The sequence below is a fragment of the Nesoenas mayeri genome (genome assembly GCF_963082525.1).
Source record: "Nesoenas mayeri genome assembly, chromosome: 16".
Taxonomy (NCBI): domain Eukaryota; kingdom Metazoa; phylum Chordata; class Aves; order Columbiformes; family Columbidae; genus Nesoenas; species Nesoenas mayeri.
The window spans coordinates 11685882-11707338 of NC_137562.1; the positions used below are offsets into that span (position 1 = coordinate 11685882).

The following is a 21457-nucleotide window of genomic DNA, read 5'->3' on the forward strand; positions in this document are numbered from 1 at the left end:
GGCAGAAGCTACACATTTGTGTGCATTTGCGTATTAGTGCCTGTTTCCATAGCTTTGCATGTGGCTCTGGCCAGGCACACATGCGGAGCAGGGGCAGTGCTCTGCCGCATGGCGTCTGCTTCCCCGCGCTGAGGGCATCACCTGTGAGATCCTCCTCCTGCACCACCACGTGCAGGGTGAGAGCGGGCATGGAAACCTGTCCTGGAGGATATACACTTCCAGGCTTTGAAACATTAATATTTATGGTAATTTAGGGCATATTTTCTCAGTCACTTCACCCTTTGAGCGCAGAGGAAGCTGTTGGATTGTATCACAGCTAAGCATCCCACAGGCCAGGCACCACGTCTGGACCAGGTTTACATGAACCCAGCGTGGCCCTGCCCGGGGCGATCCATAGGGGCTGCTGTTCCCCCACAGCTGGTTCTGTGCTGCTGCAGCAGAAGCAGCTCAGGCTTGAGATGCAACATGGCCCCACATGCGGCCAGACCTCACCCAGTGCCGTGGGACTTGTGTCTCTCTGTTCTGATGCTGAGCTGCCCAAAAGAATTGTGTAACTTGTGGGGCCCAGAAGTTCCGCCCGCACCCCAAGGGCCAGAGCCCCTCTTGGCCTGAACTGTACATAGATTATCTTTATTACAGGACTGTTATGTTTGCACAGTTTAGTGATTTAATATCAGTTTAAACCCTTCTCTGTGAGCAAAGCTGTTTGAAGTCATGCTCTCTTTTCAGTCTCAGCCTGCCAAGACTGTAAAACGTTTATTGCTAATGGTGGAAAAGCTTAAGAAAGCCAAGATAACTTTCCCAGGCTGGGTATTAAGACTGTTCGGATAAGTAAATGAGTGAAGACTATTACATGGACTTCATTAAATATCAACCAACACCAACAGCCACTCATTTATAACACAACGGCAGGGTGCAGGAGCACCCAGAAGAGCTGAGAAAAGTGTGTATCGCATGTGATGTGAGAGATGAACGTGAGAAGGGCTGGATGTCCCATGGGGCTCCAGGTGTGGCTCCCAAGGTCAGGCAACACTAGTTCTGACTGAAGCTCCTGCAAAATACTGTAGATGTGGAGCTGATGAGGTGGCAGAGTTGGTGAGGTTCATCTCCTCTTGGCGGGGGAGGGTTGTGTGTGTGGTGCAGTGTGTCCTCCCTCCTGCAGCCGTGGGTAAGGACAAAACTCTCCAGCTAGGGAAGAACTGTCAGTGCTTGAATGTTTGTTTTCAGTTTTTAGATTTTACTTCCTTATAGACTCGTTCTGCCTTTACTGGTTTCTAGACATAGGATGCCAACACCAGTTAAACTATAGAAACTCTTGCTATTGTGCCTGTGATTTCATGTGCTAGCACTTTAAAATTCTCCCTACGACTTGGCTTGGTGCTTGAACCACTCATTTCCATTCACCACCCACTACCCTCTTCAAGTTCAACATCCCCCACATAAGGAAAACTGAGGTAAGGTGGTTACTTTGTTTGGAGACCATCCCCAAATTATATTTCACCTCCAGTCCTTCACTATGTAGTATTCTCACATCTGCTTTCCTTCTTTATTCTCTCTTACCTGCCTAAGGCTTTTGCTCTTATTTTAACAACCTTTTCCATATCTCAGTGTGATTGCTACTCTCACTTGTTTCCTGCCTTTCTTGTTCCCCAAAGCAGAGCTTCCTTCACACATCACGCCTTTCAAACACCCCTGCTTGCTCCCAACAGCCCGTTACAGCAGGTCCCAGCTTAAGGCACCAGCTCTCCAGGTTGCACCCAGCTCTGAGCTGGCTGGACCCAAAGCAGGGCTGGACTGGAATATCAGCATGGAGTTGAAGCAACGTAATTCTCCTTTGCTGGAATGTCTCTCTGTAGGTAAAACACCTGTGGCACACCCAATTTGCTGCCACGCTGGCATATCTCGTCAGGCACAGTGTCACTGAAATATCTCCCACTTTGGAAGGACAAAACCTTGGAAGAGCTGGATGTCAGGTGCTGCAGGACGGCCTTGTTTCCCACTGCAGGCTCCTGGGGTTCCCGCGCTTTGTGTAACTATCTTTGACTCCCTCTCCTGGCTGAAAACACCGGTTACAGCCAAGAGGAAAGAGCAGAGCCCACCACGGTCACAAGGACTCCCAGCCGGGGGACAGTCCCAGCAGGACGCTCAGCCCGTTTTGCAATCTCACTCTGCCTCCATTCATCAGTGGGGTTAAATATGTGTCATTTTCCCCCCTCCCTAGAGCTCCCTGTTGAATCCCTTTCAATGCAGCGAGCCTGGGAGTGACCATCTTTTTTTAATTACAAAATCCATCCATAGAGGTCAGGCATCATCATATGAACTCCTGTCCTCTCAAAAAACAAACCAAGCAAACAAAACCAAAATCAGCCCCCCAAAAAAAGAAACAAACTTCCTTTATTAGCATTGCGCAGAGAGGTGGTGGATGCCCCATCCCTGGAGACACCCCAGGCCAGGCTGCACAGGGCTCTGAGCAACCTGAGGATGTTCACGCTCACGATCTGGGTTGCCAGAAAGCAGAAACTCTGTATCTTGAGGGATAGATGCAGTTCAGTTTGACAGCTATCAGTCTATTTTGTTCAGGTCTATTAAACTACACCTCTTTTGGAATTATTTTCTCCTAATTCCTCCCCCACTGGGGGTTGGAGTAGATGAGCTCTGAAGGTCCCTTCCAACCCAAACTGTTGTGACTTAGTCCCTCTGTTGGCACTACCCCTGACCGCAGCCAGCACACCTGCCGGGCCCCACTCCCACCCCAGCGCAGGAGCCGCCCGTGCTTGCCTGGACTCTTATGTGGAGGCTCCCTCAGCTCTCACCGGGTAACTCTGCACCTCCGCAGGCTTTCGGTCCTCTGGGGAGCGCTGGCTGGAGGGGAGCAGCTCCGGGGCCGCAGCCGGTGCTGTGGGCCCGCTCCCGGCCGCCTGTCCCCCTCGTTCGAGTCGCTGCCGTATCAGCCACCGGCCTGGCCGCGGATCGGGGGGGAGGCCCAGGCCTGGCGGGGACATGGCAGGTACTACCCGAGCACTCCTGCTCGCCGGGGCCAGCCCGAGGGAGCTTATATACATATTACATATTATAATTGTGGCTTATGGCTGGAGGTAACGGAACGCCGTTGCGCAAAGGGACGAGTGCAATGAAAGGCCAGGTGCGCCGCCCAAGACGCGGCACCGCGGTTCCCTCACGCCGCATTGCGCGGATACCGGGGGAGATCCCCCCCCCCCCCCCACTCCCCACTCCCCAGGCCGAGGGCTCAGAGGCGTTTCGCCCAGCAGGGGAGCCGCTGACCGGGGAGCGGACCCGGCGGGACCGACCCGCAGCGACACCGCCAGCGGCGGAATGCCCGCTCACCACTGCGCATGCGCCGAGATGCGTCATTTCCGGGCGGTGCGGTAGTTCCGGGGCGCCGCTGCCTAGAGACGGCGCTGCTGCGCGGGAGCGTCCGGTGCGGCGGGGCCGGGCCCGGCGGGAGCTGCGCGCCGGGGTCCAGGGCGGCGGCGCTGGAGGCGAGGTGTGTGCGGGGATAACGTTGGAGCTGAGGGGCTGTGGGGTGCGTGAGCGATGATGCTGCAGCTGAGGGGCTGTGGAGGCCTCCTCCCCCCGTGCCTACCCCAGCGATGGCAGCAGGGCCTGCCCGCGGGCAGGCATGTCCGCCATCAGGGCTGGGGCCAAGGATTTTCAGGCCTGGGGAAGCCGGGGAGGGAGCTGGTGTTGGTGCCAGTTCCTCTGCAGGAGCCTGCCCGTGCGTGTCCTGCACAGCCCACGCTGGGAGGAGGCGGTGGAGCGTGTCCCCGTGAGTGATCCTGGCGCCCCGGGCCCTCCCCTGAGAGGCCTGGGGAAGGTGTGGTGGGGAAGGTGTGGTAGAAGTGAGTGGTTGAGCTGCAAGAGGGAAGCTGCATTTCTGGGACAGGTATTATTCTGACAAGCCATTTCTGTGTGACACCCCATAGTGGCACAGTGTGCTGAGTGACCCTGAATAGGAGTAGTTCAGGAAAAAAAGGTGTATTTTTCTCTTCCACTTCCAAGTCAAGCTGCAGGAAGTATGCCAGACCTGTCATTTTCTAATTTTTCAGTCATCTCAGTCCACTTGCTAGTGGATTTGGAAATTGAGCAGTATTGGCAGTACACTCTAAACTAGCTCAAGCCTATTGTAATACCCGTGCAGTGCTGGTGTAAGAGTAACTTTCTCACTTGCTTATCCAGTCTGTGAACTGCAGCCATTCCTTATATTCCAGAATGCAGCTTCTCTGGGATTGCTCAAAATGTTCATGTGGGCAGACATGCTGATCAGTGCATGTATTTGCCAGAGAAGTTAATGAAAACTCCTGGCTGGCTGTGCTCAGCTTGGAGAATTTCTCAGAAGAGGGTGTAACTTGACCGAATATGAGAATCCTGCCTAACTGGCATGTGTTTATCTTGCTTTAGTTTCCAATTGGACATAGGAAATAAATGTTAAGCAAATTAAATTCTGTATTTTGTGATGAAGCTGTGTAATTCTATTTTTTTTGTGTGTGTTGATTAGGTTTCATCCAAGGTTGGCAAGTTCTACCTGCTATATAGGATAAAGAGATCAGAGGAGCCTGCACTTTCTGATGTTAGGAAGAGAATTAAATTGTTTGAACTGTGCTCCTGGCTGTAGTGCCAGTTCTTGCAAGGGCTGTCTCGTCAGCAGGGAAATGGAGGGATATGGGACATAATAAATATGTAAATAATAAATACGCTTGTTACTTTGTGAGGTTGTTTGTCACGTGTAGCACTTGCTTTTTGACAGATCCCTGCTACATTATGTCAGGAGACAGCGACTGCACCAGGACGAGTCCATCAGCGGGGTCTCCATCAGACAATGAATTCTTGCCAGATCGGCCAAAGTATGTTTGCTCACTCTCTCCTGATCTCATTACCAAAGCCCGAGAAGAGCTCCAAGAGAAACCTGAATGGAGGCTCCGTGATGTGCAGGCACTCCGAGATATGGTGTGCAAAGACTATCCCTCCCTGGGCACCTGCCTGGACGACGCTTTTTTGCTAAGATTCCTCAGAGCCAGGAAATTCGATTACGATCGAGCACTTCAGCTTCTGGTGAACTACCACACTTGCAGGAGGAGCTGGCCTGAGGTCTTTGATAACTTGAAGCCATCTGCAATAAAGCCTGTCCTAGAGTCTGGTTTTGTCACCGTGCTGCCTCGTCTGGACCCAGAGGGACGCCACATCGTCTGCATCCGTCCAGGTACTGATGTGCATGGATGTCTTTGTTCTCCATCTTTGCGGTGTGCGTGGGCCAAAAATCTGTTTCCTGCTCTCCTGTCAACAGTGGTTACTTATACAGAGTACGTGGGTTCTCTTTGAAATTTGAAAAGCTAACTTGTGAAGGGACAGGCTTATCATTAGTCAACATTATACCAGTTCCTTTTCCTGTGTCAGCAATAACTGCAGTTATGTCCAAACGAAAATGCAGCAAGGTGGGTTGATGAAATATTAGGTGACTCAAGAAAAATTAATGTGTAATAAATCGTAAGAGGGCTGCTGGCCCTCGGTTAGAAGCTTGTAGTTTGCTTGGGCAATAAGTGGAGAGAGGAGCCTGTGGCTTTGACTCCCGTGTAAACAATCAGCCTTCCTTGTGCTTTTGGTGCTGCCAGGCTTGCTGTAAATTTATCTTCATTCATCCTCCTCTTTTCCATTTACCTGCTTTCTTTCTGAGCTGAAACTGCTTCTAATAAGCTATGCTGGGTGGAGAATGGGGTTCTTAAAACCGTTGCCTTTGCTCCTTGAAGTAGACATGAGTTGTCATTTATCTCTTGCTTAAGAAAGGCTGCTCTGAACTAGGATGGTAGCTATTAAAGACTGACTTTTGAGTAGCAAAAAATGGAAAATCGGTTTTTGGAATGTGTATTGTTAGCTTATATTTACTCTCCAACTTACCATCCATGTCTTGTAACCTCAGACAGATGGACACCCAGTAATTATCCGATTACTGAGAACATTCGTGCCATATACTTAACGTTAGAAAAACTCATTCAGTCCGAAGAGACCCAGGTGAATGGAATTGTAATCCTGGCAGACTACAAAGGAGTCAGCTTATCTAAGGCGTCTCATTTTGGTCCTTTTGTAGCCAAAAAAGTGATTGGAATTCTTCAGGTAAGACCTGAACTGGTGGGAAAATAAGCTTGTGCATTGTAAATGACTGCTTCTGTGTCTAGAGTTCTTGACTATGTCAGCAGAAACTTCAGCATTTTGGCTTTTACTTGCGGAGTTAAAATGTGTCTCTGCCTACCCAGTTTCTCAGACCCTTGCCAACTTAACCTTGCTTGCCCTTTTATAACTTTTGCATCCCTAACACTAATTTTGCATTAGAAATGCAAACTTTGAGTTGGAACAGAAAAAACTAGTTCTGCTAGCGAGTGACAAGGAAGAGAGGGAACAGTGAATTACAGTTAGAGGGAAGACACTGTTTTGCCTGAATGCTGAGGAATAGCTCATTATTTAAATGGTTCCTGTCAGCCAAGGTGGAGCAAACCACTGGGCAAGTGCAAGTTCAAGCACTGCTGCAAAAATTTCCCAGAGAGGACTTTTGAATGGGTGTGATTTGAGGAGGATTTCCATCTCCTCCCTGAAGGAAGAGAGGCTTCTTCAGCACAGGGGGCAGCAAGAGAGAGAGTAATAAAAAGGATCTCCAACTAGTTGTTTGGAAGGAAAATGATGGAGAGCAAGGGCATCAGCACAAGTGGAATTGTATGAAATAGGATGGTGAAAGGAGTAACCTGGCCAAAGTGGTGGGAAGGTCTGATGATTTTAGTTGATGTTCTACCATTCTCTCTGGAGGAGTGAGATAAGGAAGGCTGCTCTGGGCTGGGTTCATTCCCTCGTCACATACATTCTGGCCTGGGCTGGTTACGTTGTTTGTTGTATCTGTATGGGGATAAGGTAGTATAGAGGGAATCAGGGGTGTTTATGGAGATGAGACTAGTGAGTTTATTAATGCCTTTATAAGAACTCACTCCTTTAAATTATGGTCTAAATATGTGTCACTTAACTGTCTGGACCTGTATTTAATTTGCACATATAAAGTGATGGGTGCCCTCCTGCTGTTAGTGGAAGCAATTCACGAAACAAAAAGCTGAACTTGGTGAAGTGCATAAAGGTATGAGTGGTATATAAATGTGTTGCATCAAACATGCTGAGCTGCATCTCCTGTACAGGTGAGCTAATTCACTGACCCTCGTAAGGAGAGAAATACTCCTGCGGTGCACGTTGTCTGCTTTGCACCCCAAGCATTGACTGCTTTACATGTGTAGAGCCGTTTGTAAGGGAAAGAAACTTCACTGTAGCACATGAGACCTTAATTGCTCATAATGAGCTTTTGCTTTGGAAAAATGTTTCTGCAAATAAATTTATCGAGCAGAAACCCCATAACTGTTGTTTTAAACCATCTTATACAGGAGACACTGAGTGTTGTATTGGTAGCAGAGCCTGTTTGTCTTTTGCAGTTAGCATGACAGAGCAGTTGGAATGGCTCAAAAAGGTTATATTTTTCCCATGTATAAAATCACATTTTAGACTAAGTCTTGTATTTGGAAACACCATTAGAACCAGCCTGCCCTGGCCCTGAGCATGGTGCGCTCCTCAGAAGTAGAGCCATTGCTTTGTGACTGCGTCCTTGTCAGGGTTGGGAATACCTGACAGACAGTAATTACCTAAGTGTCTTTGTCAGGAAGGATGAAGAACAACATAAGAAATGAAGATTTACTGACAGCAATGTGTTTCTCTATATTTTTATGCCCATGGATCTCATCCTAAGACTATTCCCTATTACAAAGTATGTTTCTGTTGCCATATTGGTTTATATTGGTACCTCAGATGGAAGCTGGGAGCCAGTGGGTTGTGCTGGAAGTCAGTCCCAGAAGATTTTAAAAAGAGGAAGATGTTTTTTAAACTGCATTATAAAAATCTTCTTTACCCTTCAGGATGGATTCCCCATTCGAATAAAAGCCGTTAACATAATAAATGAGCCTCGTATATTCAAAGGCATTTTTGCAATCATCAAGCCTTTTCTGAAGGAAAAGATAGCAAATCGGGTAAGAATTTGTGTTATTTTAACATTCATGCTAATGTTCGTAAGTTCCTTACTTGGCCACTGCAAGTGAAAACTGTTGAAAAACCTCACAGTTAAAAAATGTTGGTGCCCGTTACTTGATCTAATTGGTCTTTTCTGCTTTAATTTTTAAAAACATGCATGTTCAGAAAATTCTTATTGAGAGAGAAGCTTTGAGGAGTTGAATATTGGCATAACATTATGGATCTTTAGTATATATGATATATATTCAGGACATTAATTCCATTCCTGGGGTGAGATTATTTTGGCAAGATTATTTGTGAGGTGGTGTAACAGGAGATCTGTGCTGCCCCTTTCTTGCTCTTCTCCCTTACGCACGTGTCCTGCAGGCGCTGAGTGTTCTCGCCATCGGACTGGATGTAGGTGCAAGGGACGATGCTTTTTTCCACAAGGATAAGTACTTCTAGTCCCATAAACGAACTGGGGGCCGAGCTGAATTTGGAACCTCAGCACAGACTAGTGAATGTCAGGTCTCTTTTGCTGAGGATTTAAGCCTGGATTGTCTCAAAACCTCTCTCAGTAAAGGTTCTAACGGCACCTGCCCAATGTTGTACGCTGCCACTTGCCCGTACAGACATCATTTCTAAAATCTGTTCTTAAGCTTACTAGCTATTTCAGTAATTTGCTGTAAAGTGTTTGATATGCACTATTAGAGCTACCTTTTGATTTCTTCTTTAGGTTTTTCTTCATGGCTCTGATCTGAATTCCCTTCATCAAAACATTCCTCCAGTGATCCTTCCCGAAGAGTATGGTGGTACTTCGGGGAAGCTGGACATCTCCGCATGGAATGAGCTGCTCCTGGCTTCTGAAGAGGACTTGCTGCATGATTTCTCCCAGCTGTTTTTCCCATGTGACAGCTCTCCCCATGACATGCTAGTGAGTGGGGATGCTGAGGAAAAGCAATGTGATGATTCTCTGCGAGGCATGAAACCGCAGCTCTATTACTGTTATTAACAAAGCGGTAAAGGGAAGTTTCCCAGCACAGTTACGTTCTGTTCTGATGGGTGATGTTGTGAACTCTGCCTTACTCCTAAACCTGCAGTTTAGGAACAGACCGCTGAGGCACTTTACACTGTAGAACCAAAGGAAGCTGAAGGGGCACAATGGGGGCAGGGCAGAGTTCGGAGGGGATAAAGAGCACAAGTTGTGTACAATACTTGAGGCTCATCAACCTCGGTGTGAGTAAAACTGGCCTTTCTAATGATAAAGCAAAATATATTGCAGGATAGTAAGTTGATAGTTTCTTATCCTCTCCCTGCCCAGGTGAAAAGTGGCAGTGATGTTTGGCTAGATTTGTGACCATCCATTCCATTCCCCTTCTGAAAATACCAGTAACCAAGAAAATTGCTCTTGAACCCTGAAAAAATGTAGTTCTGTCAGTGAAGGTTGCTTAAAAATGTTCAAGTCTGACTTGGCAGTTGGTTCAGATTGTGAGTTGGCATTTCTGGAAAATCTCAACAAATACTCGTTTCAAATTAATACAGAGCAAAAGTTTCTTGTCCATGAATGCCAGTGTGGAGATAATCTCGAAACTTCCTCACAGTAGGAAGAACTGCTAGATTAACTACTACAACATCTATGCCAATGCTTATTATAAACAGATGCAATCTTCATTTTCAGAAAACAGGAAGTTTTTCAGATCAAGTACTACAGCTGTTAATTAAACAGCCTCAAATAATGAGGTTCATGACCAAATAAGAAAAAGCTATGTCAGCCACCTTCCCACATTGTCAGCTGTTCTTTTCTTCAGCTGGTTGTAATGAGGAATTGGGTAAGTAACTTATACATAGAATTTGTAAGGAGGCTTTGTAGCAGTTGGCGTATGATGTATAGAAGGCAATACTTTATGTAAGACAGCAAGGTGCTGCTTCAGCTTGTTACTTTGGGCAGAATTTGCGTTTAAGTCTGTGAAACCAAATGCAGACAGGCTATTTCAAAGCACATTCTTAAATTTCCTGGTATTGTAGCATTTTGTTCACTGTGCTTGTTGGCTCTTTTGTGAAATGTTACAATTTTGGTTTCAACTTTGTTGACCTCTTTTGTCTTTGGTTGTCATGTTCCTGTATGAAGTTAGTCTTTAACCATCTCTGTAATATTTACCCGTAGCTTGTATGCCTGTGCTTCTAGGTCTTTGTCTAGAGACAGAACTAAGACTCCGATGTCGAATCAGGGTAAGATCTGTATGTCTAAATAAGCTGTTCCCACTCCCCAGGTTCCATCTGTTTAGTGGTCTTGAATTAGAACTTATCTCTCAGCACACTCTTTGCACATGTTTTTCTGCACTGTAATACTGTGGAGATGGGAAACCTCTCTTGGACCAGGAAAGCACACCCATTTCAAGGTGAAATATTTCACTCTGGTGAAAAGGGACATCCCTTCTAATTGGAGACTTTTCTCTCAAGCACTTTCTCTGGATTAAATCTTTATTTAGTGCCAAGTGTGATTATAGCTACCAGTTATGTTTCTGCGAATATAAAACTAAAGCGTCTTGAGGATTTCAGACATTCACTTTTCAAAGTGCCAAACTCTGTTTTGAATGTCTGGCTCCCTCTCAGTTCCCCCACAGCATGATTGCACTGCCAAAAAGAGACTCCTCTTCCACTGCGATGGCTTCCTGAGCTGGCACAGAGCTCATCATGGAACATGGGCTAGCAAATGCCATACCCGTCATCCCAGCATTATAAAAGGAGACTGGGTTTTGAAAAGGGGTAAACCACAAAGCTTTTTTTCTGAGTGGTAGTTCAGAATTTGTGGGAGCAAGGAACTCATCACTTGATCTGTTTTAAAGGTGGGAAGACATGAATTTTCCTCATTGAAGGCATCTGATTTTTCCTACCTTTCTAAGTGAATTCTTACACCTCTTTGACAGCTATGACCTTTAGTGCAGGAAAAAAAAAATAAAAACTACTATTGTTTTCATCTACTTAAAATAAGGTAAAAGAGTATTGCTTGCTACTTCTCCTTATTTCTCACCAGAATGTGCTGCACATTCAGTTCTTTGTGCCACCTGGCAAGGCAGTAGCACGCAGCACCAGGACTTAGAAAGGTAAGTGGCTGCTCACACTGCGTAACTGCCAGAACAGAGCAAGTGGCATTTATGTTGTTTTAGTGCCTCTTAATTCCAGCCACAATATACAATTAAAAAAAAAAGAGGATGGACCATTTTTCCTAGAGGTGAAGGAACAACTGGTATTTGATACTCTTTCCTTAATTGTGTTGCGGGGTTTAAAGTGGTGGTACTTTGTCAATTAACTTCTAAGAGCAGCTACTTTGATCCCCTTATGTAAGTACTTACTAGAGAGGGAGGTCAAACATTCAAAATTCAGTTTAGTGTCCTTCAAAAAACCCCAAACTGAGTGGTGTTCAGCGGAAGGCTGAAGAACCTCTACAGAAACCAAACCCTTTTACAGGCTTTTATATTCTCTTGCATGCCTTAAATAGTAGGCAGACTAGATGCGTTTTTTTTTCCCCCTTTTTTCTCCTCTGCTCACAGAGAACCTAAGAATAAACCATTTGATTTAAACATAATAGATAAGGCTACATTATCAGTGCTGAAAATATACTGCCTTATGCCTCCAGGGCTTCTTTTTCTTAAAGCTGGCTGCTGGGCAGTTGATAGCCAGATACTTGGACTAAATCAGGTTTACCTTTGTCAAGCATCTGTTACCTCTAATTTGCTCTTTCTTGGCTTTAGCACTTGGACAGAGTTGCAACTTTATTGAGCTGTATCTCTAATCCTTTTTAGGTTTGTAACCAGTGCTTGGCTTGTCCTATAGAAAGCACAGTTCTTACCTGGGCCTGACTACTGAGCTGAGAATACTCTTTGAGATTTTAGCACTTACTAGCAAAGAAATCAGTTTGTTCCCAGTATTTCTCATGTCAGCATTTAGAAAATAAACATTTAACTTGCAGATATGGAGACTCTATACTTAAGAGACAGAAAAAGCTTACAGAGTTTGGTTTTTTCACAGCACTAACACTGATCTGTGCTTTTCTCCACTTGATGTAACTGATTTCCAGAGGTTCCATGCCTTGCGATCCCTGCCAAATCCAGTGCATAATAAGGGAAGATATTTTTAACTGCTTTGGGCTGCTATAGCTTTTGGCATTAAGTGGGACTAAAGGGTAGCCGTGTATTGTACAAAAAAAGTACTTGAATTTATACTCTTGCAAATGGGTGTTACAAACCCTGAGGTATTTTCAGGAATTGGGTGATGTATTTTTCTTTATGTTAAATCTCATTTTGGCATGAGTTAATCATTGTGTTACTCAAACCAATCATTTTGCCTTCTGTTGTATGTGGGCCTGGAGGTGTTGGGTTGTTAAGTGTACATCTTATTTTGACAAAATTTATTTTTATATTGCATTTTATAAAATGGAGTGGTCAAAATGTGTAATTTTATGATGCATGACTGGGTGATTAAACACATTGTAACAGCTGCTAATTTGATATTTAAAATGTTTGTTTTGTGTCATCTTGGGGTATTTTATTCTGAAAGGCAATAGTGACATATTCTTAGTTCCACACTAAGCACACAGTTGCAATTTTGTAATCACTGCAGCGTTAACATTAGAAAAAGTTGTCGAACAACTGTACCTGAGCAACTTCAAAGAATAGGATTTGACATCCAGAGAATCACAGGGAAGATGATGTTTGTTTCAAAAGAAATACATTATGACTTACTATTTGCTGCATGGAGGAAACATCCAGTCACATCCAATGGGACGCTGCAGCAGCTAATCAGCATTTTAATCATTGCATTTTTCACTGGAGAATAAGTGCTGCTGCTTAAAACTTCTCAACAGAGCTTGGGACAGTTTCAGTAGTTAATCTGCTTTATTCAAACAACTTTACAGTGCAAATGCCTTAGTGCCAATAATAATCACTTCATGTACATTATTTTTGGAAGCATACTAGACAAGTGAAATCAATTAACTCTATTTTTCCACCATAATCATAGAGTTGTTTAAGCTAGTCATACACTTACCACTCAATATTTGGCAAACATACTAAAAAAGAAGTTACCATAGAAGTTGCCTCTTAGAAGAGGCAAGTTTGTTCTTAAAAGGAGTTAGAGTTTATCACTTTTTCAACCTTAAAGTTCTGTTCTTTTGGTGAGGAATAACAGGGTTTTTGCCACAACATAGGAAGGTAAGTATAAATTTAAATAAACTTTTGCTTTAATTAAACTTTTGCAGTGGAATGTAGAAATCAAGCAGCATGGCTTACACTCCCAGGAACTGAAGCATTAGCATACTAGTGCATTATGCTAAATATAATTGTTCTTTAAAATATATTACTTAATATTTAGCTAAACGTTACTTCTATTCAATAGAAAGGTTGTGGCTATTGGACAGAACAGATTTTTTCTCTTGTGCTTTGACAGCATGGCTGTAGTGAATTTTTGAAACGCAGTAATAAGGTAACTATGACTGAAGGTTAAAATAGAAAGATAACTGATAATTTTGATCCTGCATCAAGCATTATGCAGTACATAACTTTCTATCTCCCTGCATGTTAATATTAACATAAGAAACAGTAATGTAGAGTGTAACTACAGCAATACATGAACATTTTGGCTTTTAGCAAAAAGTAAGCTCTGAGGGGCAGCACTTTAAGTGAAGTCCCTATTGGTAAGGACAAGAGGAGCCACTAAGGTCCAGAGATAGAGAAGCAGACAAACCCAGCTGGAGGTTATCTTCACCCACACGGCTGGCCACTTACTGGTCATGGTTTTAAAATCCGCATCAGGGCTAAAAAGTAAAGAAGTTAATTAATAGATGTAGAAGGCACCTTCCACTATTCCTTGCTACCTCTCATATCAGTCTGAAGGCAGGACAATCATTTGGGACACTCTAACGCAAGAGCCTTTGCTAAAGGAAACCTTTTGAAGAGCTGTGCAATACTCTCCTCACAGCTGCTGCTCTGTATTTGCCCATTTATACAATCTGGCACTCCTGGGGACAGCAGTTCAAAGCTGCAGCACCAGAGGATATGTCTCTGTTTAAGTGGTACATATGGCTGTCCTGCACATCTTTCTCAAGGTGATGAGCCAGTAATGTTAGTCTGGCCTCTGACAGATGTCCCAGGAGGCCACCTTCAGCCACTGTCACATGTGTCCTTCCTGCTGACTGCCCATCTGAAGGACAGTAAACACACTTTCTGCCCTTGCAGCTGTGAAGCAGCTCCCTAGGACTACAGCTGCCGATCTTCCCTTTTTACCTCTTAATTCAGCCACACAAAATTGAGAAGGCACAACTCTAATGCAACTGGCAGGGGCAGCCCATAGGGGCTTTTGCCCACCTAGAACCACTGTCTGGCACATACAACTCATCGCTTTGTGTCTTGCTCTTACCTGTACCAGTTGGTGAGTGTCATCATGATGTAAAGAGAGGCAAGAAAGAGCATGAAGTGAAAGAAGGTGTAGCTGTACTGAACACCATCCTTCTCATTATCCGTGACCCGGCGCACTTCTCCTTCCTCCGCAGCCCCGCTGCCTGTCCCCACAGTCTCCTCCAGGATGGCACTGTCACTCCCAGACAGCGTCAGTTTGTTCACCTGGCTGTTACTTGAAGAGCGGATGCTGCAGGGTAACCCAAAGATAGATGGGGTTAAAAACTCCCTTGTCAGTGAGTTATGGTTGCTAATAAAGCAAGTGACAGACCACAACACATGTCTGGGACTAGCAAATAATGTTTTTTAAATCCATCTGGAAACACAAGGAAGCTTGTCAAAACGATCTGTTTTCATCTGAGCTTTTGGTAACTTAAACAGTGCCCCTTGCACAGGTCTTGTTAACACATTTTGTTGTTTTATCTAATTGGGCTAATAAAGCCTCATCCACAAAACAATGCAATTTTAGCACCGGTATTTGGCTTGGGCCTGAGGCTGCAGCCGGCCATGAATAAATGCAGATACATTTTTCACTAGACGCAGATTCAAACAAAGGCAGACAAATCACGACTGATAGCAGTGCAGATCCTACCTGGAATACAAGAGGCAAAGGACGAAGATAACCAGTCCGACAATGCTCTGGGCATCCCACCACTGGAGGGACTTGGGCGGAGCTGGAGTGGCAGGTACAACAGTGGTATTTGCTGGAGCAAGCGTGGGTGTAGCTATCTGGGTAATGATGTTCAGCAAACTTGGGTTACAGCTTCGTTCTGAAAGGGATTTCGAGGCAGACGAGAGATGAGCTTTGACAGAATTTAGCTAAGAAAAGATGACAGAAAAGCCTGCAGTTCATTCCCTTCAACTGCTGATCTCCTGAGTCCCCAGACACAGCAATGGCATGGAATATTTTTCCTTCCCGTGAGCTAGGCAAGGGTATAATAAATAAATAAATAAAATCAGAATGCCTTGATACTGTTTTCTTTCCCCTCACAAATACCCCAGTTTATTTCTGGAATGGGAAAATGTGATGGTTTCGGTAAAGTCAGCTTTCTTGCCTCACTGAATTTAATCTTCACAGCTCAGAGACGTGTAATAACCAAGAGCCCCATCAGCAGCTTCTGCTTTCGCACCAAAAGATGCCACTCCAGACAGGCAGTTGCTTACCAGGCTCGTTGGACATGGCTGACCAGGTGAGGTACATGGTGTAGAGCGTGATCACCGAGGACTGGAGGAGACCGGAGCGACTCTGGTGTTCCTGTTCAATGACAGAGAAGCAAGCCAACGTCAAAGGGGCAAGTTCTTCCTACAGCTGGGCAGTTTTACCCAACTGCCACAGATTCAACAATTCTTAGCATGAAAAACTCTTTTTCAGAAATGCACTGGGCTTTGTTCTATGTTTAAAAACAAAACAAAACAGAAGAAACTCCTTAGAACAATACCATTTATGCAGCGGGCAACTCAAATGTGGAAGGAATAAGCAAACCCAATCCAGTTTTTCTGTGCCCAAGACTAAGTTATGGGGTCTTACTGAGTTAATCCCAACTTGCTTACACAGTCTTGTAGAGGTGAATCTAGCACGTGGTTTATTTGAGCCTTACTGGTTCAGAATCAAGTAACATGCAAGCTTCCTCTCATATTAAACACACGTACCCATAATTTCAAAGCTCCGATATTAAGCCAAAAAATTCCCAGCTTATTTTGCTTTGCCCTAATGAGTTTCTTTTTTCTGTCAGAACCTCCAACACTAAAACCATGCCAGCAGTGGCCTACATAGAAACAAAGTCCAAAACAATGATAGCATTGATTTCAGAGCAAGACGTTTTTTGATGTTCCTAGCTAGCATAGCTATGATAGCCAAATTCTGAAGTTCTTATGTCTTACTGAATTGGTACTACATCCTTCTTACTTCCCTGCTTTGTATGTCAGAAGACAATAGCAGATAAAAACAATACCTGAACTTTTGGAAGGATAGAAACAATGGAGACAGCAATGCACAGGAGCATATTAATGGTTATGAAGAACTTGTTCTCAGTGCAGCCATCAGGCTTCGTGTAGAAAACATAGAAGAGCACAACGAAAACCAGCGACAAGGAGTAGAACAAGCTTGTACAGGACAGCAGAGCTGGAGGGAAAAAAAATAACTGTTACAATATGCAGACAGTTTAGCAGCACATTTAAGGTGGTTTAACGACCAGCTACCACTGTAAAGAGACAGTCTCTCCTCCTCACTTGGGAGTCTAGGTCAGAAAACCAGACTAGCAGAATGCAATTGTATTAGGTCTGGCTAAATTTCTGCTTTGGCTCGTTCAGTAGTGTAGCTCAGAGGAAAGCCAGCACTGCCATCAGGGGAACACAACCTGCCTTTCAGCGTCTGTTTAATTGGTTTAATTGATGTCAGGCCAGAGTGTCAAAATATGATTGCTTTTTCCAAACTTCTGGGCTATTTACAAGCCCCAAGTTCCTCCTTCTACGCTAGAGGCCATGCATTTTCATTTCCATTCTGCTACGTTCTTTATAAGAAGCTACAAAATGCTGTTGTGGCATTCATAGCTATGAGCAAACAACCACAACAATTAGCACTCTGTAACTGAGCGGTCAGCGTGGGAGCAGGCGCTGAGGAGCGCTGTGTGGTACTGCGGCCCCTGTCAGCGACACAGCTGACTTGTGACGACCTCAGAAGGGGAGGCTGGCAAAGCAGAGTTTGAGCTGAAGAGACCCAGGCCGCCAGCTCTGCGTTCGCACTGCAAACCAGCCAAGTGCTGTTTATTATGACTGTCAGATCTGCTAATCACAAACTGAGAGTATTTTGCATTTTATTTAATGGGAAAAAGGCCACCCTGCAGCTATTAATTCCAAATGTTTACAGGAGTGACTCAAGCAGACTGTGGAGTGTAATTCTGGGCATGCTTGCAGACTAGTAAGTGATATTCTGCAGATGGCTGGCCAGCAGAAACAAATGCTTTAGAGGTTAAGACTCCTACCTGCGTACCAACATTTAGAATTTCCCTCCTCCATTCTGTCAACCCAGCTCTCATTCCAGGAGTGAGCAAAGTCCACAAGAAGCACCAACTGGATAAGAATGAAGCAGAAGGCTCCACAAACACCAATAGCAAACCAAGCTAGAAAAGGGAGCAAGAAAAACAGGGTTAGCTTTCATCATGTGCATGCTACCCCAGCTAAAAACAAAACAAAACAAAACCAGTTCCTAATTATACTGCAGACAAATAATAATGAAAAAATCTGACACTATATTTATAAATCCAGATGCTGTTAATAATTTTGGCACCTGTCCTGCAGAAGCATGTGAGGAGTGCAGCTATTTCAAGGGTGCAGCCTATTCTAGTTGGGCTGAGCATGGGAACATTTAGCCCAACATGTTTTCAGAACAAATGCAAGACCTAACACAAGACACCTTTGCATATGTAAGTACCATCACGCCACATTTCTCTGAGGATCAACAACCCTACCAAGCTCCTTGTGATGTGGCCAGACAGTAAAGGTTTCTTGCATGGATTTTTCAGAGACTCAAGAGAAGTATTCAGCACTTTTCAGTGTTCTGAGCTGCCTCTAAACAGTGTCAGAAGACTCAGCCCAATAGTGACCGTGTCACAAAGTGCTAGATTATTAGTACACAACACTTCTGTGCTTCTGGCTTATTACCATAACTTCAGTTGGTCACCAAAATACTGAATGAACCACAATACTCTAAAGAAGCAGGACAGAATCTGTGTCTTCTACAAGATAACTTCCCCCATCAACTACAGCCTACTAAGTCTGTAAAAAGGTTTGAGTTTATTAAACAGAATTCCACACTGACATATTAACTGTACCTCTTGTGAAAGGCCCTTCAGGAATGTAAAACGCTCCAACCATGATGGCCACAATGGCAGCTATTTTGAAGAACCAGAACCTTTAAAAGAAGATATGAGTTGAAAATATTGGTCTTGCTCTGCACACACCAGTCATGTTTTACAACTGCAACAGAGAGGAGTATCTAACAGAAATTTAAAGAAAAACACAGTTGTATTCAGTGGGATTACAGATCAAGATGTTCACCAAATCGAGGGGAGAGGGTGAAGCAACAGTCAATGCAACAGAGACACAGATTGACAGAAACCTCAAAGTTCAACAAGGGCAAGAGTGTTACACGTGGGCCAGAGAAACCCCCTGCAGGGAGACAGACTGGGGCGGACTGCCTGGAAGGGTTTGCTGGAAGAGTTACCCCTCTCCAGCTAAGGAACATGAGTCAGCAGCTGACCCTTGCAGGCAGGGAGGCTGACTCTGCGCTGTTCAGCTTGGAGAAGGGAAAGGGAGATCTCATTACTGTCTTCAGCTGCCTAAGGGAAAGATGTAAAGATGACAAGAAGAGACTTTTCTGGCAGGTGCACAGGGGAAAGACAAGAGGCAATATAAGGAAGTTGCAGAAAGAGCAACCACAATTAGATGTTGCAAAAAAATTGCACAGGTTGCCCATAGGGATCAAAGCATCCCCATCCTGTGGGACATTCAAAACTCATATATACAAAACCCTAAATAACCTGCTCCACTTGGGTCCTGCTCTGACCAGGGGGCTGGACCAGGTGATCTCCAAAGGTCCCATTCCAATTAAATGACTCTATGATAATCTGGTGTAGCCCATAACTAACCCAGTTAAATCAGTGAATCAGAAACCAGTTTCTGCTGGGTTACCGGGTCAGACTGGCCTAGCGGAAGACACAGTGAGTGCCAGAGCCAGTGCAAGGGAGGGGATATAAACTACCTGAACTCTGGTGTCCCTGTGGGGTGCCCAGAGCATCACCCTTCTGGTTACCCAACCTCAGAGCACTGGCAGTGACATCTGGCTTCCCATTTCCACTACACTGATGTGTTAAATAGGAAGCTTTTTAGGAGACTAAAGTGTCATTTTGCATTCAGTTCAAAATAAGCTCGAGGCTGCCAATGTATGCGTAAACAATTTGCCACTGTGTTCAGCAAAGAACCTTGAGAGGGGAAAGGAAAGAAGCTGGAAGAGCAGACAGCTGGCTCACACACATACCCGTTGTGCACCGAGGCTCTTGGATCGTTACTTGTTTTCACTTCTATCATGAGCAGAGAGAGGAGAAAGAAGAACACTGCCATGGCAAAGCTGATTCGATAGACTGCTCTGTATCCAACAAACACATCGCAGCTGACAAAGCCGTTCAGATGCGCTATATGGGTATGAAGCCCCTCATCACAAAATCCGGGTATCTGAGTAAAGACACATTTAGTTATTAATTTACTTCTGTATTTTCAATTACATTCTTAAGCACTCTAACAGTGAAGGCTCTCAGTCAGCCGCCTTCTGTGAGATCCGATAACAAAAGCCCTTGTGCTCAGCCAGCTCGCACAGACCTTATTACCATCTTTGTTTCCCCATGTCATCACTAAAAGCATCCAGGAAGATTAAGATACCAAAGCAGCAGGCCTCTGATAATGACTGGCAATCTCCAGGTTTGCTCCAGTTTTGGAGATGGAGCATGTACTTAAAAACATGTATTTGATCAATCTGCTATTTGAGCTGGAAGCTTCTCAGTACATGCAACCTCTTAACTCAGGGGACGAAGCACATTTGGGCATTTGTGTCCCACCCAGCGAAGAGAATCAATAGTCACTGGCACTAGTAAGGGTCTTGTGGACAGTCAGAAAGAGGTTTTCCCCTCCGTACCTTTTTCAGCTGCTCCTCCATCCCCGGCGCCAGCATGATGCAGGCGAGAACGGTGCTGAGGAGGAGGAGGAAGGCGTAGATGAGCCGGGTCACTGTTGAGTTCTTGCTGTTGGGACAACATCGGCACAGCAAACACGAGGCTCCGCTGCACAGACAGGGAATCTGAAGGACAAACGGACACGGTCAGGGCAGCGCCCTCGGCGCCCACAGAACCCGGACGCCGCTCCGGGACACTCCCGGCCGGACCTCGCGGACAAACCGTTTAACGGCATTTCCGGCACGGCGTTTGAAAGCACCCGCAGATCACCCCTCTCACCGGCCCGGGCTCTGTGCCCGCGGCCACCGCCCAGCCCGTTCGCGGCCCCTCGCCGCTCAGGGGCAGGAGCACGATCGCCGCCCCCCGCTCCGCCAGGCTGCCGCCCACAGCCCGCGGTGGGGACACCGAGGGGTGACGGGCCCCGGGCTCCAGGCGGACCCCGGGGGACACCGCTCCGGGCAGGGCCCGCTCCCCAGGGCCCGGTGTGGCCGCCCCGCCCGCACTCACCCAGCTGGCCAGCGAGCAGACCCCCAGAGCCGCCCCCATGGCGCCGCCGAGCCCCCGCCGGACACTTCCGGCTTCCGCCCCACCCCGCGGTGTCAGGCGGCCGCCGGCCAGCGCCGGCGCCGCTCATTGGCTGTGCCCCGCCAGGCTGGCGCGCCCTGAGGCCGCTGTCCACCAATGAGAAGGCAGAATGACGCCGCGCGCAAGCAGGCGGCTGGCAGGACGGGCGAAGGGCGGAGGAGGGCGAACTGTTGTTTACGAACGCTTCTTCCGCCCTCTGCGGTGCGAGGCGCTCCTAGGAGGGAACGCTGATTGGTCCGAAGAGTCAGTGAGTGGGCGGTTCCTCTGGCGGGACAGCCAATGATCGAGGCTGATGTGCAGCCATTCAATACCTCCCTCCCCCTGAGGCCGCTGGGGGCGCTCGGCGGTGCCTTTGGCACGCGGCGGTTGCCATGGCAGCAGCGCGGGCGGGGCTGTGCCCGGGGCTGTCACCAGGTCACCCCCGGGACACCCCCGGGACACCCCCGGGACACCCCCGGGACACCGCTGCCCCAGGCGGAATGTGGGGCCGATCGCATTGACCCTCCCTGCCCCTGAGCGCCCGCCGCCCGCACGGCGCCCCGTCGCAGCCTGTGCCCCGTCCGCACGGGCGCCACTGACCCCGCGGGCGCCGGGGGGACGAGGCGTCACCGGGCGCGGTCACTCGCGTCACGTCCGTGCGAGGGTTGTGTTGAG

General features: G+C 46.4%; 2 protein-coding genes across 4 annotated transcripts; one reads left to right on the top strand and one right to left on the bottom strand.

Annotated features, from left to right (window-relative positions):
• Positions 1–3382: 3382 nt before the first annotated feature.
• TTPAL (alpha tocopherol transfer protein like) lies at positions 3383–12540 on the top strand. Of its 3 annotated transcripts, none has more exons than XR_013922914.1 (6): positions 3383–3505; positions 4766–5218; positions 5933–6126; positions 7953–8063; positions 8780–11147; positions 12073–12540. XR_013922914.1 is itself a non-coding variant. In XM_080354740.1 (6 exons), the coding sequence occupies exons 2-6, from the start codon at positions 4780–4782 to the stop codon at positions 9797–9799; spliced, it is 1020 nt and encodes a 339-aa protein (XP_080210866.1). In that variant the 5' UTR covers positions 3383–3505; positions 4766–4779; the 3' UTR covers positions 9800–12540. The 3 variants fall into 3 exon arrangements, 2 of the variants coding, with proteins under 2 accessions (XP_080210866.1, XP_080210865.1); XM_080354740.1 differs by having other exon boundaries at positions 8780–8977; positions 9722–12540; XM_080354739.1 differs by having other exon boundaries at positions 8780–12540.
• Positions 12541–12919: 379 nt separating this feature from the next.
• On the bottom strand, positions 12920–20875 carry SERINC3 (serine incorporator 3). Its single transcript, XM_080354788.1, has 10 exons — positions 20726–20875; positions 20182–20343; positions 19531–19724; positions 18326–18405; positions 17477–17614; positions 16448–16617; positions 15660–15750; positions 15088–15265; positions 14458–14685; positions 12920–13855 (listed from the first exon to the last, which is right to left on the bottom strand). The coding sequence occupies exons 1-10, from the start codon at positions 20762–20764 to the stop codon at positions 13717–13719; spliced, it is 1419 nt and encodes a 472-aa protein (XP_080210914.1). The 5' UTR covers positions 20765–20875; the 3' UTR covers positions 12920–13716.
• Positions 20876–21457: the final 582 nt, after the last annotated feature.

Coding starts and splice junctions, on each gene's coding strand:
- TTPAL (XM_080354739.1), top strand. CDS start 4,780: ATGTCAGGAGACAGCGACTGCACCAGGACGAGTCCATCAGCGGGGTCT. Junction 6,127..7,952: donor AAGTGATTGGAATTCTTCAG/GTAAGACCTGAA, acceptor TTTACCCTTCAG/GATGGATTCCCCATTCGAAT. Junction 8,064..8,779: donor AGGAAAAGATAGCAAATCGG/GTAAGAATTTGT, acceptor TTTCTTCTTTAG/GTTTTTCTTCATGGCTCTGA.
- SERINC3 (XM_080354788.1), bottom strand. CDS start 20,764: ATGGGGGCGGCTCTGGGGGTCTGCTCGCTGGCCAGCTGG. Junction 20,344..20,725: donor TCTGCTCGCTGGCCAGCTGG/GTGAGTGCGGGC, acceptor TTTGTCCTTCAG/ATTCCCTGTCTGTGCAGCGG. Junction 13,856..14,457: donor ACACTCACCAACTGGTACAG/GTAAGAGCAAGA, acceptor TTTACTTTTTAG/CCCTGATGCGGATTTTAAAA.